General features: G+C 38.0%; 1 protein-coding gene across 3 annotated transcripts in view; it reads right to left on the reverse strand.

The window, feature by feature from the left end:
* Positions 1 to 25,529, reverse strand: part of ERBB4 (erb-b2 receptor tyrosine kinase 4) — a 708,927-nt gene that overhangs the window by 555,178 nt on the left and 128,220 nt on the right. For all 3 annotated transcript variants that reach the window (XM_045295392.1, XM_045295397.1, XM_045295390.1), the window contains exon 2: positions 550 to 736. In XM_045295392.1, coding sequence (XP_045151327.1) covers positions 550 to 736 — 187 coding nt within the window. The remainder of the gene's footprint in view (positions 1 to 549; positions 737 to 25,529) is intronic.

Below are 25,529 nucleotides of genomic sequence, written 5' to 3' on the forward strand. Positions count from 1 at the left end.
GAGTGGGGCTGTCACTCCAATGATAATGTGAGTAAAATGTACTGTTAATTATCAGTGAGTTACTCAACAAAATAAATCTAAACCAAATTGATCATTATACATATCTTCTTAAAAATATGGTGATTGGGCAAAAATAAATATTCACCAAACTCAATAAAATAACTTGGGCATTTACTGAGGTCTAGCAAGAGTGAGAGTAGTGGTGTTATTGCAGAGATTAGATGATATGGTTCACTGTTCAACTGAGACCGCCAAACACAGCCTTCTTAACCTGTTCCATATCACAGTTTTCACAATCACGGAGTATTTCTTTAGAGGCTACATCTGTTCGGCTGAGATACAGTATTATGGTAGACTTCAGAGTGCACATTATATTATCTGCAAATAAAAGCAGGAGTATAAATTTCTTCTACTTTCTACTAAAATAGGAAGTAGTAGATATTAAAATGTTTTGACAGCTCCTCGATTCAATTTGTATTGCAGTAACGACCCCAAGATACATTATACTCACAATGAAAGTCGGTCTGATATTTTGATTATTATCCTTACCTGTCAAGTTCTTCAATCCAAGTTCTTGAAGCCCAACGTTCCCATCTTTTCTGTAGTTTAAAAATATTGCCAACGCATATCGATCCTCATAAAGTTTTGTCCCACGAATAATGCGCAAATTCTCCAGAGGCAAGTAACGAAACTGGTTTAGAGCCACTAACACGTAGCCCGTGACTTCTCGAACAGACTGAAACGACAAAACCCATTAAATATATTAAAGATCCCCTATCAGTATGTGTATGTAGTTCTTTCGATAGAAATGTGTTATTTCACTCTCTTTTACAGCTTTCAATTTAATATATCAATTTCCACACCACATTGCTAATCTGAGATCACAGAATTAGAATGTCATTGGATGTATAAACTGTATTTGGGGGAGGGTGGGGCCTTAGGGGGGAAGCTATGGATCTGCTTGAAGTAAAATAATGGATTTTGCTTTATGAGACATTTTCATACCTGAGATTTGAATAGAATTAAATGATAAAGATCTCATCCATCGAGAAACTAAAATGATTTAAAGACTCATAACAGCAGTCAGGCTTGAATTTTTTTCAAAGACCAGGTTGGCAAACATATCACACATGAGACAAAGCTATAGTAATTGGTAGACTATGGGACAGATTGAACACTGCTATATGAGCATGCAATGCCTATTTTTCAAAGAAGATATGTCTGATACAACTCTGTGAAATACATCATTCAACTACATCTATTAAAGACAGATTATTGCCTATAATTTATTAGAACCATATTATTAAACATTCATTGCATACTGTTTATTCAATCTCTGTCCAAGCTGTAGGCTGAGCAAAGAAGATGGCACAACCTTGCTAGCTATAAAGGAGGAACAGAGGCACGTGCTGATGAAGATCAAGGAGTCCAGCCTGTAAGATGAATTGCAAATCAATGTACAAAAACCAAGAACAACAAATAAAAATCTCACAAATGGAAAAATTGGTAACATCATGATTAACAGAGAAAATACTGAAGTTGCTAAGGATTTCATCTGCAATCAGTGAGTATGGAAGCAAGAGGTAAGACATCACAGGACGCATGTAGTGCGCTCCATAAAGCTGAGGGATTTAGAATGTTGACGAGCAAAGATGTCACTTTGAGATCTAAGGTATACCTGGCCCCAGTATTTTCATTCCCCTTCTATGCATACACATGTTGCACATGGAGTAAGGAAAGACCTAAGAAGAATCCATGTATTTGAATTATGGAGATGGGGAAGAACAGTCACAGTTCCGTGGAGGTAGAGCAAACAGATCTCTCTTGAAAGAAATACAACTAGAATGTTCCTCAAAAGTGAGGATGGCGAGACTTCCTCTCGTGTTTTGGAAGTGTTTTGAGAAGAGGAGGATCCCCTACGGAGCTACATTCACACACAGTGGCTGCAGCATAACACTCCTGGATTTGGTGAAGGAAGGGGGCGATAACACTCCTGAATTTGGTGAAGGAAGGGGGCGATAACACTCCTGAATTTGGTGAAGGAAGGGGGCGATAACACTCCTGAATTTGGTGAAGGAGCGGGTGGTGTTTCCTTTTGTACACAGAGTGAAGCTACGAGCAGGGATCAACCGCAGCATCAGGGCCGGCACTATGTCTGCGAGTCAATTGCTTATAACACAGCGTGGATATTTGGATACTTGTTAGATTTTTAGAATGTCCTGTGGTAGGGGGTGGCTTTGTGATTCATCTAAATGTATTCTTCATTAGTAAAATAAAGACACTCCTATTGCGGTTAATGCAATACATAAAATGTATTTTAACTGAGAATACAAACGTGCTGAAATATTTGGTATCATTTTAGTACCCATTTCACATTGTTTTAGAGATCTTAATTTCAGAACATCCTTGGTTTAGTCCCTTGTATTTTTTAATCTATGTCTACTCTCACTTCTTAGGTGATATCTAATCTCAGGGCTATCTCCCAACTCTGCCCTAATCTCTAGCTAGGGCTAGATAATCTCTAGATATGGTTAGATAACCGACTACCTTCCCCCTTGACTATAAAAGATGCTTCCCCAGAACGCCTTTGGTCTTTACCCACTTCTCCAGCAGGGGGTGATCGTGTCAAAGCAGTTTCTTGGCGTCATCTTTGGCTCTCTTCTCACCCACCTCAATCAAAACATACAATTTGTTCTACCAATGTCAGAATGGTCAGCAATCCAAGCATGTTGTACATTATCCAGTGCTTCCATCTGTGTCACCATCATTTCTCATTCTGTTTCCACTTGGAACTTTTAGGGTAGAATCCAGGTTAATTTTAATTATAGGACATAGGTCAGCATGACATGCTATTACTTAAATCCGTCCTAATGGTTTTGTATCTTGCCTACTACATTTCAGTTACTAGTTCTTCCATTATGCCAGGCGTTCCCACCATAAGGTGTTCACTCTGTTCCTGAGGGCTTGAGACGCTCTCCCTATTGCTGCCATCACGTGTTTGCTCCAATCTCATCTTCTCAGTTGGTGCCCAAGTCTGGTTGAACGATTGAATACTGCCTTCTATCCTCTGGCTTAGTTCGAGTTTTGTTTTTCCACACAACTCCTCATCTTCTAACGAACTATATGATTTAAATATCTATTACACATTATTGAGAATCTTCATACTCATTTCAAAATATAAGTCAAACAAGAATAAGGTTTTAAATGTATTCACTTGTATGTCTCATATGACCAGAACAAAACAACCCACACAAACATGCTGAGGATGCTGACCCTTCTCTGCCGATTCCTTCACCCACTGGGAGCCCACCTTCTCATCTTCCAGACAATGATCCAAACCCCTGTGATCTCAGAATGTCCTTCCCAAATAGCACACCCCCCATCCAGGGCCTGGTGAGACAATCTTTCTAAACTATAATCCATGGAAAGCAGACGGTGCCAAGAGTGCACATACATCTAGGAAGAAAGGGTAGTTAAGATGCAGAAGCTGAGGGGAGAGCAGATGGAGCCTGGAGGTATATTCAAGCTAGCATCTCCACATGTTTATGGAAAAGAGATCTCATAATACTGAACAGGACTGGGATGGGGACGACTTTCAGGATTTGATTCATCTTTCTCTTCATGCCATCACATGTCTGAAGAGTCTAAGTAATCTCATTCTGTACCTGACCAACTAAGGATTATAAAATATGCCTGTTAAAAGTGAGGGAACTGAACATATTTTATTTAGGAATATATATATTTTCATATTTATATTTAGTAGTCCTAGTTGCATAGTGGTTATTTCGTTGGGCTGCTAAACAAAATGTTAGCACTTCCATACCACCAGCCACTTCTTGGGAGAAAAGCAAGGCTTTCTACTTCTGTAAAGAGTTATAGTCTTAGAAAACCACAGGGGCAGTTCCTCCTTGTCCTATTGGGTCACTATGAGTCCGTAACAACCAGATAGCAGTGAGTTGAGTAGAGTAAATTTAATTTATAATAAACATTAAGACATAGAATCTGAGACTGATGGCTCCAGACCCAAAATTTTAAGGGTTAAGCATAAAATCATGAATCACACAGAGGAGGGGAATCCTAATGAAGCAACAATGGAGATAATGAGACAAGTAAGATATGAAACTACTTATGCATGACAGTAACTGGGGACTTTCGCGCCACGGTGGGCCATCCTGAGATGCTGAGTATGAGGGAAAGAAGTAACCAATGCTTTTAAAATGGAAAGAAGGGGAGAACATCCCACGTGGCAGATACTGCTTGTAGAACCCCACAGATCTGCAGTTGTTCCTGCCGGAATCTTCTAGCCCTTCCACCTTATGTAAATATGATCTGGTATCATCTGTTCTCACAGGTAAGATGCTCTTTTTCATTATAAAAACTATCTTACTATTTAACTGGTACGCAGTGAATGCCCAGCACTCTAAATCCATAGCATAGGTTGCAGCAGTGGGATCAATGTATTATCAAGATGGCTCAGAACATGTCCTCAGGTGCGTCATCCTTCCAACCTGTAGGTTCATCATTCACTCTTAGCCCTCAGGAAGTGGCTCATATTATCAAAAAGCTCAAAACTATGTTTTTTTTCCCCTAAAACATATCACAATAGCCATCGTCCTTTCTAACAGAGGACTCCATCATTAGCTTCAGCCTCAATAAGTAAGTGACTGTTTGCATGAAGCTGTGAAAAAAAACCCATTGCGTTACCACCAGGTAGAACAGCAAGGAGATCTATTTTACCTGATATTAAAGTAGTTACTGTAAAAAAAACACTATGTCGTAGACTCCTTCTGCTTAGGGTTGCCTGTTGTTGGCGGTGATCCCGTTGCTTCTGCTTGCTGGTCAAACCAGAGAGCAGAGGATGACTGTTCCCAGGCTGTGATGTTTGGGAAACAGATCACTCAGTCTAACTGCTGAGGAATTCGTAGGCAATATTTCAAAAGCTGAATAAATTTTGAAAAAATTCCTATGCATAATTTTTGTAGAAAAGAAAAATAACTGACAAAGAGTAAATTCTATTACAGATGATACTTTTGCTGATATAACCAACTATCTTTGGATCTAGATGGATCATTAAAAAGAACTATAACAGCATTGCGTATAAATACTTGCTTTTAATCTCTTTGCTAGTTCACTTAGGGGATATTATAAATCGCCTTTTCAACTTTTAATATATTCCCAAATGAAAAGATTAATTCCTTATGCTTTTTTTCGGTATACACTATATCCTTTAGTACAAATATTAGCACTGAACATTTAATAGTGGCTGCTGGATGAAGTAGAATTCAACACGGGGAAACAATGCTTAAGGTCTTTTTTGGGAGCCTTATTGCCATGACTGAGTGGTGTGGACTGCTAACCTTGAGATCAGTGGTTCAAACCGACCACTGGCTCCTTGGGTGAAAAATATGCCTCCCTGCTCTGGTCAAGATTTACATCCTTGTAAACTTTATGTCGTGTGAGATAGAATGGACTCAAAGGAAATGGGTTAAGATATTTTTAGATATTGTAGATATCATTAGCCATAGAAATAATTATACTAATGTACTGTTAGTAAGGCACATTAAACAACGGAATCCTGATTTGTGCCGTGAAAGTACAATACCCACTGAGTTAATTCTGACTCTGAGTGACATGGTAGGATGGAGTAGTTCTGCCCTATAGGATTCCTTCAGGTGAAATATTTATGGAAGAATATCGACACATCGTTCTCCCCTGAGCAGCCAGTGGGTATTATTGATCAAACATTTTATCAGCAGATGAGCGTAACCACTGAGCAACCTGGACTCCTTAAGGACCACAATGATGTACCTCTGCCATCAGTTTATTCAACCCCATAGTTTGAGGATATCAATCTTTATAGGAACAGAGAATTCCGTCTTTCTCTCACACAGCAGGTGCTGAGTTTGAACCACTAACTCGGTGGTAGCCATCTGACTCTTCCTCAACAGGGCCAACAGGGTCTCAATAGTAAAGAAACATTACAGCAATGACTCATCAGAGATCCTATGAGAGCTGAATGGTGGTTGAACATGATGGTGGGACAGGAGGAAGGTAAAAGGAAATAGAGGAAAGAATGAGAAGGCATAAGACATTTATATAGGTATAAATATAGGCATATATAGTAAATATATTAATATATAAGGACAGGGATATAGGTCTGTGTGCATATATTTATATGTTAAGTATTAAGGAAGCATATGGATAACAAACCTCTATTCAAGAATGCTTTGTTCTAATAACTTGGCATTCTGTGATGCTCACCTTGCCGACATGATTGCTGAAGTAAAAATGGGTGCATAAACAAATGTTGTGAAGAAAGCTGATGGTGCCCAGCTATTAGAACATATAATGTCTGCGATCTTAAAAGCTTGAAGGTAAGCAAGTGGCCATCTAGCTAGGAAACAACAAACTCCACATGGAAGAAGCACACCAGCCTCTGTGATCACAAGGTGTCCACAGGATCAGGTATCAGGTATCAGAAGACCCAAAACAAACAATCATATTGATGCAAATGAGGGGGGTTGGAGTGGAAACCCAAAGCCCATCTGTAGGTAGTTGGACATCCCCTCAAAGAGGAGTCACAAGGAAGGGACGAGCCAGGCAGGGTACAGCACAGCACTGATGAAACACACAACATTCCTCTAGTTCTTTTATCCCCTCTAGTTCTTTAATGCTTCCTACCCCCAACTATCATCACCCCAGTTCTACCTTATACATCTGGCTAGACCAGAACATGTACATTGGTACAGATAATCCAGACAGATACACCTCTCAGTAACAATAATGGGGGTAGTGATGCCATGAAGGTAGGGGAAAAGTGGTGGGGGAGAAGGAGGGAGAAAGAGGGAACCACCCACAAATGATAGACATATAACACCCCCCCCCCAACCAGGGGGACAAACGTCAGAAATGTGGGTGAAGGGAGTTAGCGGATGGTGTAGAATATGAAAATAATAATAATTTATAATTTATTAAGGGTTCACGAGGGTGGGAGAGTGTGGGAGAGAGGGGGAAAAAAGAGGAGCTGATACCGAGGGCTCAAGAAGAAAGAACATGTTTTGAAAATGATGATGGTAACATATGTACAAATGTGCTCAATACAATTGATAGATGAATTATTATGAGAGCTGTAAGGGCCCCCAATAAAATGAGTTATAAAAAACCAAACAAGAGAATGTGGTTCCAGTACTGGCTCATTAGCAGTTTCATATCAGTAAAATAGTCCTATATTGTGAACCAAAGAGTAAGTAGAAACCTCAAGTTGACACTTTCACCTTTAGATGTGGTTTCCCTTCGTTGGAGCTGATTCGTTTCCATCCATCCCCAGTATTTGCTTCTATAGCTGCTTCACTCAAGGCGCGAAAGCAAATTAAACATTTAAGCCTCTACCATCTTGAAGTATTTCTACCCCAAGGGGCAATGTGTTCTGCATTTCACATTTGCCTCTGGAGACCCACAGCAAGGAAGGAATAAAAGAAATATTAGCAACCTCCCATACAATATTAGCAATAAAGCTAGAAATAAGCCCACGTTCCTTTGTTTTCTATGGAAAAAATCATTATATGCCTATCCTAGCATGCCTTAGAAAAGTATGAGGTGTGCATTCATGAACTCCCCGGGATTTTCCATGGATGTTCTGCAAGCAAGCAAACAGCCTGTGGGCGTGAGCTCACCTCATCGTCCTTCGCCTTCGGAACAGTCAGTCTTCACTCAGAAAGGTACGTCTTCAATGATTTTATATTTCTATTTTAATTCAGAAGTCTCTTAAGAAACAAACATTTAATGTTTTTGACATACCTTCATTATTCTGTTTTTTAGATGATTTTCATTAATTTGGTCCTTAGTGGAAATGGAAAATAGTTCTTTAAAATGCTCCCTCATTTACCATAATATTAATGTGATTTCAATACCTCACAATCCCTGAATATTTAATCAGGGTTTACTGTTAGGCACCTTAACAGTAATTACACATTCTTGGATAAGTGTGTAAAATTCTGTTTCCTAAATTTCTCCTATTCACATTATGCTTCAAATTTGTGTGTGTTTTTAAGTGAATATTTCTTTAACATAAGCATCCCTTCAAAATCAGGAAGGGGCTTCAAAAAGTTCACAGAAAAGGTCCATTATCTTAATCCAAATTTTCCATTTATCTATCTACCTCTCTATCTATGGATCAACTATCTGTCTGTCTGTCTGTCTGTCTGTCTATCTATCTGTCTATTCACAGACATTGAGTTGGTTCTGACTCATAATGACCTTATAGTAGAGGGTAGAAATGCTGCTGTTGGCTTCAGAGACTATCGATCTTTATTGGCATATAAAGACTCCTCTCCCGAGGAACAGAGGGTGGTTTTGAACTGCAGACCTTGGAGTTAGCAGCCCAATAGCATATTAAGCCTATAACATTTCAATTTCTACTCCAGTATCTTATGCAATCCTATCCAATTAGAGATTGTGGTAGTTAGATTTCATGTCAACTTTGCTTCTTACGCTTGGTAATGCTGAACGGCGAATAAGAAAGGACGGAAATGCATCGATGCCACTCTCTCTCTGGTTCCAGACTCCAAGGAAGGTCGAGTCAGTGTTGCTGCAGACTTCCCTCTTCAGCACGTGGACCCTGAGAAGCATCCTCCAAGCTGATGCTCTGCGTGCCTGCCCTCTCTTTCGTCCAACCCATCAGTATGTCACAGACTTTTACTCTACAATGGCCACCTCCCCACTCCTGCCCGAAGCTGGAGACAACACTGACATGGAAGAGAACGAAAGGTTCCAAGCGTGCCATATACAAAAGCATACAGGAGACAGCTGAGTTAGGAACCCTAACCAACAGGAAGTTCACCCAGAGCTGGGGACCCCTCATCTTTCACCCGCTCAAGCTAATGCTCTGAATGGGAGAATAAGCTCCGAAGATCCCTTTGGTAGTCTGGGTAGAAACAAATCCATAGAGAAACAAATCCATAGAGACAAATCCATAGAGACTCATATGTGTATAAGAAAGAACTTTATCTACAAGAGCAGTTGAATATTGAGAAAACATTGCAGCCCAGTCCAGATCAAACCCATAAGTCTAATATTAGCCCATACGTCTGATAACAATCTGTAAAGTCCTCTTCAGACTCATGAAACACTTGCAATGATGCTGAATGCAGGATGATCACAGGCCAGTGGGTGGGAAGTCTTGAGGATCCAGTGGTATAAGCATCTCAGCTCTGACAGGGCTTTCCATGTGGCTTCTCCAGCTCCAGAGGTCTGGCTACATCAGCCTCACTCCATGTGCCTTCTCCACATGGATGTCTTACGGGGATGGAGCAGAACAGTGTCTTCCGCCTCCAAAGAGGAATACCAACGTTCCCAGAAATCTCCACAGAGGCCTCATTGGCTACCACCTGATTGACAGGCTAAACTCCAGCCCTTCACTCTTAATAATCAAATTGACACCTGATTATGTAACTACCACAATCCCCTTGAAGGGAAGGGCCAATTTTTAAATATGTAAGCTAATTTTTTAAATAAGCACAGGATTACTAAATATTTACTAACAAGCAGAAATGTATGTTGCATGCCAGCATCGAACTGGTCTTGTCCTGTTGCTCCCACTTCCCCCCGAAATAAAACTTTAAAATATTACCAGGAAAAAAAATAGATGCCTTGGGTTTAGAGTGTTGGTAGAGAATATCGAATAGGTAATAGATTACTAGAAGAATGAGCACATTCATCTTGGAAGAAGTTCTGCCTGAATATTCCACAGAGTGAAGATTAATTCTTAATGGTCCCCGTTCAAGTCTGTATTACCTATTGGTATTTCATTTCCTGACCTTACTTAGACTATGTGTCCTTGGTAATGAGAGTTTTTGCTGCTAAATGGCCATGAGTTAATTCTGACTCATAGTAACCCTGTGTTATGGCATAAAAGTGAAATTGAGATGTTAAATAGATCCATTTCTATAATCAAACTAAGCCAAAGTATAGATGTCAATATTTTTAACACTCTGTAAAGCTAAAGATCTGATCATCTTCAATTTAAAAGTATATATATATATATATATATATTTACTTTCCTTCTCTGTGTCTAGACAGGTAGGATTTCATTTTTTACCATGATTTCCAAATTGACATTTTAGCTGTTTTATAACTACCTATTGAAAACATTATATTGCTTGATTTTTCTTAGCACATATACAAGTGTTCCACGGTTTTCAAAAGTTTGTTATGCAACTTCAGTTTACCAAAAACTTCCATTAGTACATGTTTTCACTAAGAAAAGGGAATCTGAGGATGATTATCATTTTTAGGAAAGAAAGAACAAAAGCTACACTAGACCACATTTGTTTTGCATTGAGCCTTTAAAGCAGCAGCGTGCACTACGCGCTGTAAAGAGTGGCTTCATTAGGTTTCTTACCCAGATATTGTCCATAATCTTCACATCTAGACACCACAGCTTTGAATGAGGTCTGTGAACATTTGATGTTCGTGTGATTGTAGGTTTTATGGTGTTATTTGGTATGATTTGGTTGGTTAGCTTTGGAGTCCTGAAACTGTCAAGAATAGAAGTGAATGGTAATTGTTTTCTTTGTTGTATGTCATTTCAGCATGCAAAATATTTTACCTACTTTCGGATGGTAGGGAAAATGTGTACACAGTAAGCTCTAATGATTTGGGGAATAAAATCACAACTAAAATTAGATATACTCCAAAAATGTAAGAATATAAATGTAAAATGAATAAGACTATTTGATAACCTTGTAATTAAACTGTTTGCACATAGATAGATCCTAAACCAATAGAAATTACTGACACTTTCACATGTTTGGGGATACACATGAATCAAAGCATTAAAGCTTTTGTTTGAATTATATAGAAGATGATGAGTATTTCTTTCCACATGAGCAAACCGGACTTGTTAGAGCTATGTAACCTAATTTACAGGCTTGGGGTTGACTCTTGTCTCAATTATTTATTGACATTGCACCATTTAACCTGACTTTCCTTCTGGGTGAAACGAACCTAATTTCTACAGAATGCTTTAATAAAAAAGAAATATTAAAGTGAATCAGTTTCATATTATTATTGTCATTATGTAAATATTTATAAACAGGTTTACTATTATAAATAATAAATTATCTTTACTATGTATTTGCTATTAAAGTAAAGCAATTAAATTATGTGGACTATGTAATGCAGAAAGATACCAACTAGGGTCAAATTACCTGAGTTTATATTCCACAATTTAGCTGTTATATTGGATAACTTAGATGGTCTTTCTGTGCCTCACACTCTATAGGTAAAATGGGGATATTGTGGTCTGAAATTTCTAGGATTCTTTTGTGAAGCATAGCCTTGGTTATAAGGGCCGAGCCCACAGAAGACTTACAGGAATGTTACTATTTTCTGAATCCAGAAACAGGTCTCCCAATATGTGGGCTGTGCTATATAACATCTATAAAACTGGATCTCCATTTTGAATAGGAAAGCTACATAGCACCACAATCTAGGTGAGAGATCGGCTTGATCACATTTCAGCACATAACGCATAGTCAATGTCTGAGGCCTTTTATAAATGTAATTTTTCCTATCTTTCAACATTTAAAAGATGGAAATGGGCCTCTGTGGAATGATGTATGACAGCGGTTGCCCGTGTGGAAATCATGTGGGAAACGGCCTTTCGGGATTCAGAAGTTCGAGCCCACAATGCTTCTCTGACCAGTGAGGTGTTCTCTTTAAATGAACAGGGTGAGCCCTTCCAGACAGAGGAGAGCCAAGTTACCAAGACAAGATTGCCACAATGCACTTTAATAGCTGTCTAAATATTTAGTTATAAAAAACAGAAAACAAAAGACTTAATTAATTTATAAAGATAAATACTTGTTTTAGTTCCACTTCTAGGACAACAAACTTTGATGTTACTTATGATGTTCTTAATATGCAGTTCAAACATATTAAGCAAGCACTCTATGGACATCTGTGGGTGAAATCTGAACTACAAATATAATATAAATTGAAGCCAAGAACTTGAGGACAGGGAATTAAACTGCCTCTCATACTTAAGTATACTTATATGAGTCACACATTTCCAAGTGCTATTTCCTGTTCCTACGCTCCTATTTATTAAGTGTTTTCCATGTGTGAGACATTTTTATGTGTCTTAAGTCATTTATGGGTCATGTCAACCCTTTGAGATGTATGAGTGCTATATTATCTGTTCTACAGATGAAAAGACTGACGTTAAATAGCTTTCCCAAAGTCAGAGACAAAGTGAAAAAGGAAAGATTAAAAATACAGACCAAAAGTCAACATCTCAGTCATTTGGAAATACTGAATTCCAAAATGTGGTGTCCAATACACCCTATGGAGGCTAACAGCCATTGCAACATGGTCCATACTTGTGACTTCTGGGTGCCATCTCTTCCCCAGGTTTTCCTCACGGCAAAAATATTAACCAAACCAGAGCACATACCAAAAGGAACTTCAGTATGATCCAGTTATTTCTAAATTAATGTCTGTTGCAATCGATAATGTAAAAGTCTTAAGATAACAGTAACTTAGGTGCCACCAGGGATAATGATAAAATTATGGATATGAATTAGGCTGCTAACCACAAGATTCATGAGTTCAAATCTACACACTACTCTTTGGGAGAAAGATGAGGATGGCTACTATCATTAAGATATTAAAAGTCTCAGAAACCCAGGAGGGTCATTCCCTGCTATCCTACAGGGTTGCCAGGAGGCAGAATTAACTCCGTGGAAGTAAGTTTTCCAGTGAGTAGGGACTAAAGCATGAGTCTTTTCAATTAGATATACAGTCTCAAATGAGATTCTATACATTAATACAAAATTCAAATACAATAGAACATAACAATTCCAATGTAGGAGTAAATATATTGCTGGGGCCAATAGGAAGAACTGCTGATTAGTATGTTATGTTATTGGGCCGAACCTGTGCTTTATCAACATATATGTGTGTGTGTGTATACATATCTATATGTATCTATCTGTCCATATATATGAGAAAACTCAAACACTTAATTCGGTTTAATTTTCAAATTAAACACAATAAGATCTTAAAGTGATTGGCTGTCACTGTTTGGGAGTATCTAGTTAGCTCTAAGTCACAGTGACCCTCCAGGAAAAAACAGAACTGCCCATGGGGTTCCTAAAAGGAAATCTTTCGGGAAGCAGTTAGGCAGTCTTTTCCTCTCTAGAGTGGCTGGTGGCTCTGACCCACCTTTCTTCTGATGAGGAGTGAGGTGCTGAGCATTGCATCACCAGGGCTCCTTAATTTGTGGTGCAGCAGTTGTTGTTTGTTGTAGAACCTGTTCTGAGTCATAGGGATCCTATGTGCCACACTCACAATCATTACTGTTTGAGCCCATTGCTGTCGCTGCTGTGTGACCTCATGGCTAAGAGTCCTTAGAACTGTAGTGCCCGCCTCATCTTTCCATTCACAGAGCTTATTGGCAAACTTTTCTGTAAACATCAATGTTCTTGGTGTTGGGCAAGCAGTTTAAAAATACAGACATGGTTCTCTCTTTCATTGTGTTACTTCCTTCATCACCTCCTGTCATAATTTAATGACAAGTTTAGCGCTGAGAAAAACAACAAAATAAATAAGGGCCATCCCAGAAAAATGGATACTTAGAAGTTAATTTCTATGTCCTTCCTTTCTTGAACCATAAACCAGTTAGCTCAGGGTTTAATGCAATGAACATCTTTCATCTTGTTAGAGAATTATCTCACATTCTGTGACAGGTATCTCTCTTCTTTTTCTGAGAAAGAATTTGCATTTTTGTAAGAAATAATTTCATTATTTCTTACATCAGAAAGATGCGTTTGCATGTGTATTTTCACTGCCTACCAATGCATAACTTGACCATTAAACATTACCCATTGTTGTCTTCCTTTATCAGAATTTTTGAGTGAACAATCACAATACTTTCAATGATACTCCATGTATTAAGTACTAGGTCCAACCTATTTTTATATCGAGCTGAAAATATATATTGAAAAGTTCATACATTTTGCATACTGAAATAGTTTTTTTCTGTGCCACATTATACTTATAATTTGTTAGAAGCTATACTTTTTGCTAAGGATCTTAAAATGTATACGCCACTGTGGAAGCAGACATTAAAGGAATAAAGTATTACATGTAACAGGTGACCCAATGGAATCACCACTATTAGATAGTGATGGATATCATTATAGAGATATGTACAACATCTTGTTCATACACAAAGATAAAGCAGATCACTCTACCAGTAGAAAGTTCGTGAAGGAACACATTTCAGAGAAGTAAACAATGGCCAAAGCGGTGAGAGGTAAGAGTTTTCAAGGACCAGCCCTGAAGGTGAATAAGAGTTCCCTGAGACAATAATCTAGTTTGAAATACACTTTCATGTCAAAATAAATCAGAACTTCTGGGAAACTTTCAGATTTCGTGCCTGGGGCAAAACATCTCATCAGACAGGCATAAAAGAAGCTTTCCCAAATATGAGTATGACCCCTGCAGAAGAATTCACTTCAGAGGACAGCACTGAAGCTACAGCCCAGGGAGAGGGACATGTCTGATCAGAACACACAGGAGCAAATGAAGGGGGAGGAAGAGAGAGCAGAGCACATCCTGGCCCACCCAACCTGAAGATGATATTCCCTCTCAGAGCAGCCAATGCACAGAGAGGACATAGGGCCGGCCCCACTGTGAGACACGACATCCCTCACTGACCCATAGCCCTACAGGGAACAACACTGGAGACACAGTGTGGGAACTGCACCCAATCTGACCCCACCACACTGAGGGGAAACACTAAGGGTGTGCAACAGAACAGCCAGGGGAACCGAGCAACGAAGTCCCAAGGGAATGCCAAAAATAGAGACTGGGGCCAGGGCGTGATACCCCATCAGACTTGACTGGAAAACACTCCTAAAGGTAAAAAACAGACCTTGAACTATTTATAGGTTTTTTCTTCTTTTTTTTAGTCGTTGATGTTGTTTTCTTTTCTTTTGTTGCTTTCTTTTGCTCTGTCTTATTTTTTGTGCATGTTATTATTTCTGCAGGTCTATCTAGATAACACAGGTGGGATAAACAATCTGGAGGAGAAAACAGTGGGGCTGATGCCTCGCAGGGGCCGGGAAGATGGGGAGGTGGGGGAAAGGAAGCTGGCTGTTAACAAACTCAGGGACAAGGGAACAAGTGATCTAAAATCGATGGTGAGGAGGGTGTAGGAGGGCTGATAGGGCTTGATCATGGGCAATGTAACCTAGAGGAATTACTGAAGCCTAAATGAAGGCTGAACATGATAGTGGGACAAGAGGAAGGTAAAAGGAAATGGAGGAAGGAACTAGGAGGCAAAGGGCATTTATAGAGGTCTAAATAAAGGCATGTAGATATGTAAATATATTTATATATGACCATGGGGATATAGATCTATGCACATATATTTATAGGTTTAGTATTAAGGTAGCAGATGGTAATTGGGCCTCTACTCAAGTACTCCCTCAATGCAAGAACACTTGGTTCTAATAATCCAGCATTCTCTGATGCTCACCTTCCTGATACTATCACTGAAGACAAAGTGGGTACATAGCAAATGTGGTGAAGAAAGCTGATGGTGCCTGGCTATCAAAAGATATAGCATCTGGGATCATAAAGGCTTGAAGATAAACAAGCAGCCATCTAGCTGAGAAACAACAAAGTCCACATGGAAGAATCACACCAGCCTGTGTGATCATGAGGTATTGATAGGATCAGGTAACAAGCATCAAAGAACAAAAAATCATATTGTGAATGAGGGGCAATGCGGACTGGAGACCCAAAGCCCATCTGTAGGCAACTGGACATCCCCTTATAGACGAGGCAGGAAGGGTGCAGTGTAGCAACGATGAAACATATGATTTTTCTCTAGTTCTTTAATGCTTCTTCCCCCCACTATCATGATTCCAATTCTACCTTAAAAATCCAACTAGACCAGAGGATATACACTGGTACAGATAAGAGCTGGAAACACAGGGAATCAGGACAGATACACTCCTCAGGACCAATAATGAGAGTAGTGATACGAGGAGGGTAAGGGGACATGGGGGAAGAAAGGGGGAGCCATTCACAATGATCTACATTTAACCCCCTCCCTGGGGGATGGACAACAGAAAAGTTGGTGAAGGGAGGCACCGGTCAGGTGTAAGATATGAAAAAACAATAATAATTCATAAATTATCAAGAGTTCATGAGAGAGGCAGGGTGGGGGGCAAGGGAGGAGAAAAAAATGAGGAGCTGATATCAAGGGCTTAAATAGAAAGAAAATGTTTTGAGGATGATGTTAGCGACAAATGTACAAATGTGCTTGACACAATGGACGGATGTGTGGATTGTGATAAGATTTGTATGAGCCCGCAATAAAATGATTTAAAAAATATACGTGTATGGCCATGTCAAAAGGGCTTAAAAGCAGATTGGAAGCGGCCCCTTCTGTCCATTGATGGGACAATTTAAAATTCACAAAAAATTATAACTACACCTCATTGGATCACTCAATGTATTAATATTTATTAGTTTTTAATAACAATAAATTAAATCAATTGATTACTTTTAAAACATAATAGGGGACCATTTTATAAAAAGCATGAAAGAAAATAATGGAACTTTCATGTAGGAATTATAAGTCTATGTAGCCAATTAGGAAACTAAAGGAAATAAATATTTATAAAAATATTTACATCTAATAAATGAGAACCAAATGCAAAATTAGAAAATAATTCAGGATTGGTTCAATAGTTACATAGGTATACATATTACGTAAGATGGCAATCATCTGGGAGACAGAATTTTCTGGACTAGCTTTATAATTTTCCTCTAAACCTAAAACACTTCTAGGAAATAAATATGTATTTCAAATGGCATATATATGCCATTATATATTCTATATGTATATTCTATATATAATAGAAAATACACTCACATATATGTGTGTTGCCGCTTGAAAACGCCCTATATTACTTGTTCAGAGTAATGCCTGCGATAGAGTTCTCTATGACATTTCTGTATGACTTGTATCAATTTTATTTGGTTTGTGTTTACAAGGATAGCTATATGATAAGCACCTAGGGTCTTCTTCTAGAGTAGAGGACAGATTAACTAAGTGCCCCTTTAAGAGTTTGGGGTTTCCAGGCTCACGATTCCTTAAGAGTGACATATCTGCTTTTTGTCTAGTATTTAACTGCGCACATTTCCAAATCACCCTCCTGGGACCTGTGGTGTAAAAGGAACCAATAAGAATGTCAAGTTCACACTGCATGCTGTTCCAGAGCTAATAAAGTGTTGTCTCTGATCCAAGAGTCTCATCTCTTTCAACACAAATGGTAAGCTCAATTAGGAGCTTGCAAACTGGTTACAATCCCAGGCCTTAGCTGGTTCGTTTTACTCTTTAATTGGTACAAAGCAGTGGCTCACACTGGGTGTGTTTCACTTTCTAGGCGACATTTGGCTAGGTCATTTCTCATAATGAACCTTGGGGCACATGTTACTGACATCTAACAGCTAGATATTGGATGTGGGTGAACGCCATACATGAGCAGGGCAAACATCTCCCGAGTTAAACTGTACTTCTCATACTTTATAGCAAGTCCAAAATGCCCACAATGAGACGTCTGAGACATTTTGGTACAGATTTGTTCATTTGAAACACTATTTAATTTCCTGGCTTTGAAGGCTTGCTCTAAGTTGAATGTCTTCTGCCCATTAATAGAACTCCTAAAACATTTATAGACCATGAAGAACATTTAATATTCTCACCTTAACATGTTTTCTTAATGTAAATTTATCACTGTATCTACAGATGTAAGCAAAGAGAAAAATGTTTATATAACCTATAAAGAGGGTCAGTTGAGTGACAGGTGGATAGATAATTAAATATAAATACCCATGGCGGTAAATTGTATAAGTATTTCAGTTTACATGATAATTTAATTCTGCAGTAGCAACACTTTCTACACTTTTTGTATTGATTGGCTATTTTTGTTTGTTTTATTCATAGCAAACAGAAAAAGAAAAATACTTCCCTAATGTAACTCAGAAACTATAAAGTTAAGTCATTATATTGTAAGCACGTTTATAAACAAAAAAACACCATTTTCCTTATAAGCATAAGCCTCCTTTCCGTCTGAAGAGGGATCATTTATAAAACAGATTATATGTTATAGCACCCCAGCTCTACTCAGCATCCAAGCTAATTTAAATATAAAAAATAACAATGTTGCACAGATAGGGAGAATGAAATGAAATAATGAACAGTCTCTTCCTTACTTTTTATATATGCCATAGACAAATGCTTGTGATCATCTATTTAGTTATTTTCATTTATTCCATTCCCTTTAGGCAAAACAACAAAGATATATGGTGTTTTCCTCTCCTGAGTCAACATTACCACCTTCTTTACGGGAAAGAATTTATTCATCACCGTGGGCTTCAGAGGTGGCTGACGATACTGGCTGCTCCTCCTAGGCGTGGGCACTAGCTTCACGATGTGCCCATTAGTACAACAGACATCAATATCCTCCTCACCTCTCATAGAAAGGAATATGAGGACTGGCTCATTTTTTTTTAATTCCAATCACCGTATTCATCATCTCCAGGAACACTGTCATGGAAGAAATGTTTTGTCTGAATGCCATCATTTATCCAGCCCTGTCTAGCAAATATAGGGTCGCTCTGAATTGGCATCACCTCAGTGGCAGTGAGAGTTGAGAAAGATCAAGGAAATATCCCATTAACCTTTTAATTAACAACTTATACAACAATCCACTAACCTGCAGCACATCTAAACTTCAATAAATCCCAAGAATGTTAGACTGCAAAAGGCATTAGAGATTTAGGTTTATGAACATGATTGCTAAATATGAGGTGATAATAATACAATGATGACATAGGTGGCATCTGAGTGAATACTCTCGTGTTTCCTCACAGGATGGTTTCTTATTTACCTTTCCTAGAACTTCATATAATCCCGATAAGCCTGTTTCCTCAATCAAGTTCCATTTCTAAAACATCACGCTATCTCTACTAACTGATACAGAGAAGTGAAGCATAAACCCACTCTCACACAGGTCATCTGGACCGACAAAAACAAACCCCGTACTCACTGCCATTTTGATGCTGACTCAGAGAAACCCTCTAAGAGAGGGTGGAACTCCTGCGGAGGATATCCCAGATCGAAATGCTTTCAGGGAGTAGAAAGCCTCTTCTTTCGCCCTTGTGGTGGTTGGTAAAGTCAGTTATCTTTTGAAAAGTGTTGTCTTTTATCCAAATTTGCATGCATGACATGTTTCTTGAAAACTACCCAATTCTCCCAGCATTAGAGTTCTATAGATGCTGTGTTTGTGATATGCAGGCTCATGTCGTTCACATGAATGCATTACTTGTGACAATATGGTACTGATGTATAAAATGAGAGATGATACAATATGAATGATGGGTATTTGAATTCTGCAAAAGGGTTTGTTTCTACTTCTCCAATCAATTTCTTCAGCTATTATTTATACTACAACCATTGTTACCACGGATACTACTTTTGATACTGTCCTCATAACTGATCATATTTCGGGGGGAAGCAGGGGGTTGCACTAAGTCACCAGGCCTCTCTTCCTAAACCATGTTCCTCTGGATTCTCTTTTGAAACATAATTTTTTCTACTAACAGATGAGTGGTGTCTATGCATTAGAGGTTTGGGCTTGGAACTGAACTTGGGTCTCCTGAATTGAATTTTTAATGACTATAAATAGTTGAATTAAATGATCTAGAAATTCAACTTAAAATATTGAGCTTCTCAAAATCAGAATTCTAAGAGGACACAGTCTAGAAACATATAGAAACACAATTGTTCAAAATCTTAAGTTGGATCTTTTTGTTTTTGAATCGACTCTCATTCGTCTCCTTACTTCTTGACTGTGTGTCAAGTTTGGACATTTATGTAAGGGAAAAAAAATCAAAATAAATCTTCTCTTTAAAACTTGTCATCTGCTAAGGATGTGGAATGAGTATCAGCACTTAAGGAAAAAAGTGTTATGGAAATATAGAAAAGGGTAAAGAAAAAATTTGAGGTGACAAATCCCATAAATGTATAATGGTAAATATTTAAAATTCAAGTATTTCTACTTATAATGCTTACATTGTCCTTAATAAAGTCAATTAAAATGAATAACTAGCAAAGAAATACCACCTTGCAAATGTGTGGGCAATGGCATCATGCATGGTAGTCAAGTTTCAAGAAGAAATCAGCAGGAACAACACTGGTTCAGAGCAATGCATAGAACCGTAGGTACAGACACAGGGGCATGCGCACAATGTGCTTGGAAGAAGATAACTGTCCTTCAGTTCAATGTCATCTGCCATCAAAGCACAGTCATACAAGAAATTGTATTCTGCAATGCCTTTCTAGTGTTTTCCCACAGAAATAGAATGCTTTACCTTAGAAAATTTCCATCATTTTAAAATTGAGAGCTATTGAATATCAAATTTTCTATTTTATATTTGAAAAAATTAATTTATTGGGGGCTCTTACAGCTCTTATAACATTACATACATCAATTGTATCAACCATATTTGCACATATGCCACCATCAAAATTTCCAAAACTTTTTCTACTTGAGCCCTTGGTATAAGCTCCTCTTTTTCCCCTCCCCCTACCTTTCACCTTTGTGAATCCTTGATCAATTAATTATTTATTGCTATTATTATTTTGTATCTGACATTGTCCATTGTCTCCCTTAACAACATTTCTGTTATTCATTCCTTCCAATTTATATACTTAATGTAATACTATACTAAAGTTATTTAATCTTTGAAATATGTACATACTTTTTTATTTCCTTTTCTGAATGACCTTAAATATGAAAAATAAAGTCTTATAAAGTATTAATGGATTTCTGTCCTAAGTATATTAGTCCACATAATTATATTTAACTTAAACTAATTGTACATTTAAAAGTTCATATAATCTAAGAGTAATATGGAGGTTTACTTAAATTCTAAATTCCTGTAATGAAAATTTCAAATGATAGAAATTCACTTAGAATACTTCAACTCTTTTGCTTCTTATTGCTTTAATTAACATATGCTTTCATCAGCGTACTGCAGATATATTTCATTTCCTGTTCTTAAACACTATTGTTTTGACATATACATTTTGGACATTTTAAAATCATGCGTTGGAAAGTACGTGGGTTGTTGTTAAGAGCCATTACATTGGCCAGGACTCACTGTAGCCCATGTACAACACAAGAAGACATGGCCCGATTGTAAGTCGTCCTCATAATCATTACTGGTATAAGCCCCTGTTCACACTAATCGATTTTGTCAGTGGTCGTCCTCTCTTTCAACGTTTTCAACTTGACCAAACATGATCTCTTGTCCACAGACTGATCTGTGCTAATGAGATATTTAGAGAAGGTAAGGCAAGGTTCTACCATCTCCATTCCAAGGATCGTCCTACCAGTACTTCTTCCAAGAAAGATTTGCTTGTTGGATTAGATAAAGTAATGAAACCATGGGAGATTTATAAGTTTCAAAATAGCAATATTAATTGGAAAAATATTAATTCAGTCCTGTGGCATTTCTACCGTGCACACAGAGGGTTGCCCCAAGCTGTAAATGACATGATGACTATTAACCACCACAAGGTGTGTCTACCTAAGGGACTCAGTAAAACGGAATCCAAATTAGGAATGCACATTTTCTGCCAATTGAAAGTTTAAAACCACCGCCTTATCACCCCCTCTATAATGAAGTGGATGGGACATTGAAAGATGTAGGATACAAAATTCTTTAATCCAAATGGAGACACAGGCACACTTAAGGTACTAAATTATTTGAAGTAGAAAATTCAGCCCACTCTCAGTAAGCCAACCCCGACACAGTGACTGTGTAGGTCAGAGTAGAACTGCCCCTTATAGTTTCAGATGTTGTAATTTTTTTTTAATTGAACGTTTACTCTATTAATATGTTCATCAGGCATAATATACACATTCAATTAAAATATGGATGCATGCATTCAGGGAACCACTGGATGACGTTAGAATGGTCTATGAGTTTGAATTCTTTGAACACTCACACAACTTACATCAAAAAGAGTGACATTTAACAAAACAAATTACACCATCAAACCCTCTCCAGATTTTGATCAATCAGACATGCTTTGATTGATTCTCAGGTATTTACAAAGCCATGTTATTATTGCTGGCGCTTCCCCTGGAGTCAATTCTGACCCACCTACGGGACAGAACAGAGGAGCCCATGTGCTTTCATAGTCATCTTTGCAGGGAGGATCCTGGGGAGGAGAGTGGTGAAACTACTGTCGTAGAAACAGAACGTGGCAGTCTTGCTTCTAAGAACATGACAGCCCTGGAGACCCTATGGAGCAGTTCACTCTGTCTCACAGGGTCGACGACAGATCAGAAACAACTCGGTAGAAAGGAGAATCTTGAGAAAACTTCACTAGGTCATTATTTTTTCTTTTTCTTAATCTTTCTTTCTTTTTAACATCAACTTGTTATGAATAGTTTTTTGTTTTGTTTTGGGGGGACTGTTACTGGTGGGTTTGAACTGATCCTCTTCCAAGGGACAGCCCTGCTCTTCACTGTTGCTATACCAAACCACACCGACCCCAATCCACTGACCCTGAGTGGATTCCAACTCATAGTCACAGCCTCCTCTTTCTCCAGCAGCAGGGCTGGTGGGTTTGAACCACAGACTTCATGGTTAGCAGCCTAAAACAGAACCTACAACAACTGAGCAGCTTAGAAAGTCAATTATAGAGGATATCATAAAAGTTGCATAGAAGAATGAAACAAAAAAGTCTTTGCTCTCATGCTGTCAATTTTGGAAGTGTTTTTTTGACAACTCAACTTGAGAACACATGATCAAAGAAAGAGATGGGTGTCAGAGCAGAATTGTCCAGAAGGATGACGTAAATCCTTAGGGATACTCTGCTTACATAGTTAACATTATCTTTTTCGACATCTTCCAAAGGATAAGCTGACTTGCTACTAAAAGAGGAACTACTTTGACTGTATTTAATTATATTCAAATGCTTTACTCATGCACCTCAAATCCCTCCATTTCATCTCAATTCTTAAAGGAACATTTTCAATGTTATTACTAGAATGCATAAGGAAGAGTAATTTTGCAAATGGGGATATATTTATTACTGGTAAAAATGTCAGTTTAAAAAAAGTTGGAGTTTTGAATTTCTAAATTCTGAAATACTACTTTATTTCTCAACAACCCATTTTCTCCAAAGAGCATCAGGGGGAGATGATTTAAAAAAAATTGTCTCATTCCAATGACTGAAAGACTTTATACTAATATTATTCTATTTAAATGTTACTCTGATAAACCTTTTTGTACTTACTTGTTATATTGAAAACTATTTATGATTCATCTTGCATAAGCAAATTTTCTAGATAATATAAGCTATAATAGTTTATTCATTTTTGCTATTTTGTATTCATTTGTGCACAATAGTCAGAAAAGTAATGTTTTCTGCTTTTGTCAAAACTAAAATTAGCTCACGGGAGGTTTACCTATTAACATAATATGTCCTGTGCATCAGTTATTCAGTTTTATAATGAATGCTGAATCAATTAAAATAGATAAGTCTCTAATAAACTATAACTCTAAAGCAGAATTTCATCACTCATTCCCTAGGGAAAGAACAAAGATACCTGAGGCCAAATTTACTTAATTGTTCCAAGAGAAAGTCTTGTGTTTAATCACAGGCTGCATCAAAGGAATTCCCAACAGTTTTAATTAATTAGCTTCATTTCTTGCTCATTCATAGAATCAAAAATATTTTACATCTCTCATCTTAGCTGAAAATGCACTTCACCTCTTCAACGCCAGGATATCCGAGATACAGAGTTTGTGTGTGTGTGTGTGTGTGTGTGTGTGTGTGTGTGTCAAGATCTGTAATGTGTGTGTTTGTGTGTGTATCGAGATCTGTAATGTTCAGGGTTGGATGTACTCCTCACAGCTTCAATGCAGAGAATTTCTAATAAAGAAGTTAATTTAAGGATAATTAAATCTGCTTCAATGATATGCATATCCTGTATTTCCTCATTTGTAGATTTATAAAAGCATTTCTGTTTGGTAACCATCTGGCGGCTGATATCTAACATGATTTTTACAATTTGAAAACAAACCATAAGAGAAATCAAATCTGATATAAAATCAATCACACCAACCGTAACAGGTAAAGGACTGAGAGAAAAAGTGGTTAAACTTCTAAGAAAGTACCTGAAAAAAATCAATTGTTATGTAGCCATGACTTGCATACTGTACGAAAAGAAAATACAAAGTTCGAATTTCCACCTCTGTGAATACTGCAAAATAGAGATGTTTACCTGCCTATGTATTATTTCTAAGGGGCTTGTAAAGATCAAACCAATTGGCATATGGAAAGAGGATTTTGGACAGTGTCATCACTCTAATCGGGTATCAGACTAAAGAGGGTGAGAAAATGCAGGAAAGGTAATATCCCTGAGGGAAAATGATTGAAATCCACCTCTGAGTTTGGAAACTGGTAGGACAAGTGGCTCTGTGGCCTGACAAAGGAACAATACCTTTATGGTGGATTGAACAATAGAGCTTTCATAAATTATTTGCATCCCCTGGACAGAGACAAGTTTAAAGCTTTTCCCTAAAATATTTAGGTACTGGAGTCTAGAGAGCCCCTTTCTTGCATTTCAACATTCTTCCTTTGAGAAGTAGTCCACACCACCCCAGACGCACTGCCTTCCAGGCAATGCTGGCCGTATAGGACAGGGTAGAACTGCACCTGGGAGTCTCTAAGACTAACACTTTACAGGAGTAGAAAGTCCTGTCTTTCTCCTGAGAAGTGTCTGGTGGTTTCAAACTGCTGCCTTTCAGTTAACAGCCCAAGGATAACCACTACACCACCACACCATACACAATGAGGCATCGGTGTCCAGAATATCTGGAGTATTGAGATAAGAAGAGTGAGACCATCAAACAGCTCATAAATTGCCTTTCAAGCCATTGACAGGGGCGGAGGGTAAACTCTTTTGAGTAAGAATAACACCAGTTGACTGTTTAATAAAGTTCAGTGTTGTAAAGAGAACCTGAACCCTTCTCAGATTTCAGATCCCATGTGGCTTTTTGTTTTTATGTCTTGGTGGACTATCATTCAGCTTCCTAGAAACAGAATTTAACTTATGGAAAGCTGATGGTAGTGCAAATGCTTCCTGTTTGTAGAAATCCAAATAAAGGAGATCACTGATTTCACCTCTGGCAAATGTGATGCCCCCAAACACAATTTTACTCTGTGGGATACAGCTTTGTATCTATTAGAAAATCTACTGCTATATTTCTTTTTTTAAAAATCATTTTATTAGGGGCTTATACAACTCTTATCACAATCCATATATACATCAATTGTGTAAAGCGCATTTGTACATTCACTGCCTTAATCATTCTCAAAACATTTCCTCTCCAGGCATTAGGTCCTCATTTTCCCCCTCTCTCCC

Source organism: Echinops telfairi, unplaced genomic scaffold, assembly GCF_000313985.2.
Source record: "Echinops telfairi isolate 266 unplaced genomic scaffold, ASM31398v2 ScPeMD7_3;HRSCAF=10, whole genome shotgun sequence".
NCBI lineage: Eukaryota > Metazoa > Chordata > Mammalia > Afrosoricida > Tenrecidae > Echinops > Echinops telfairi.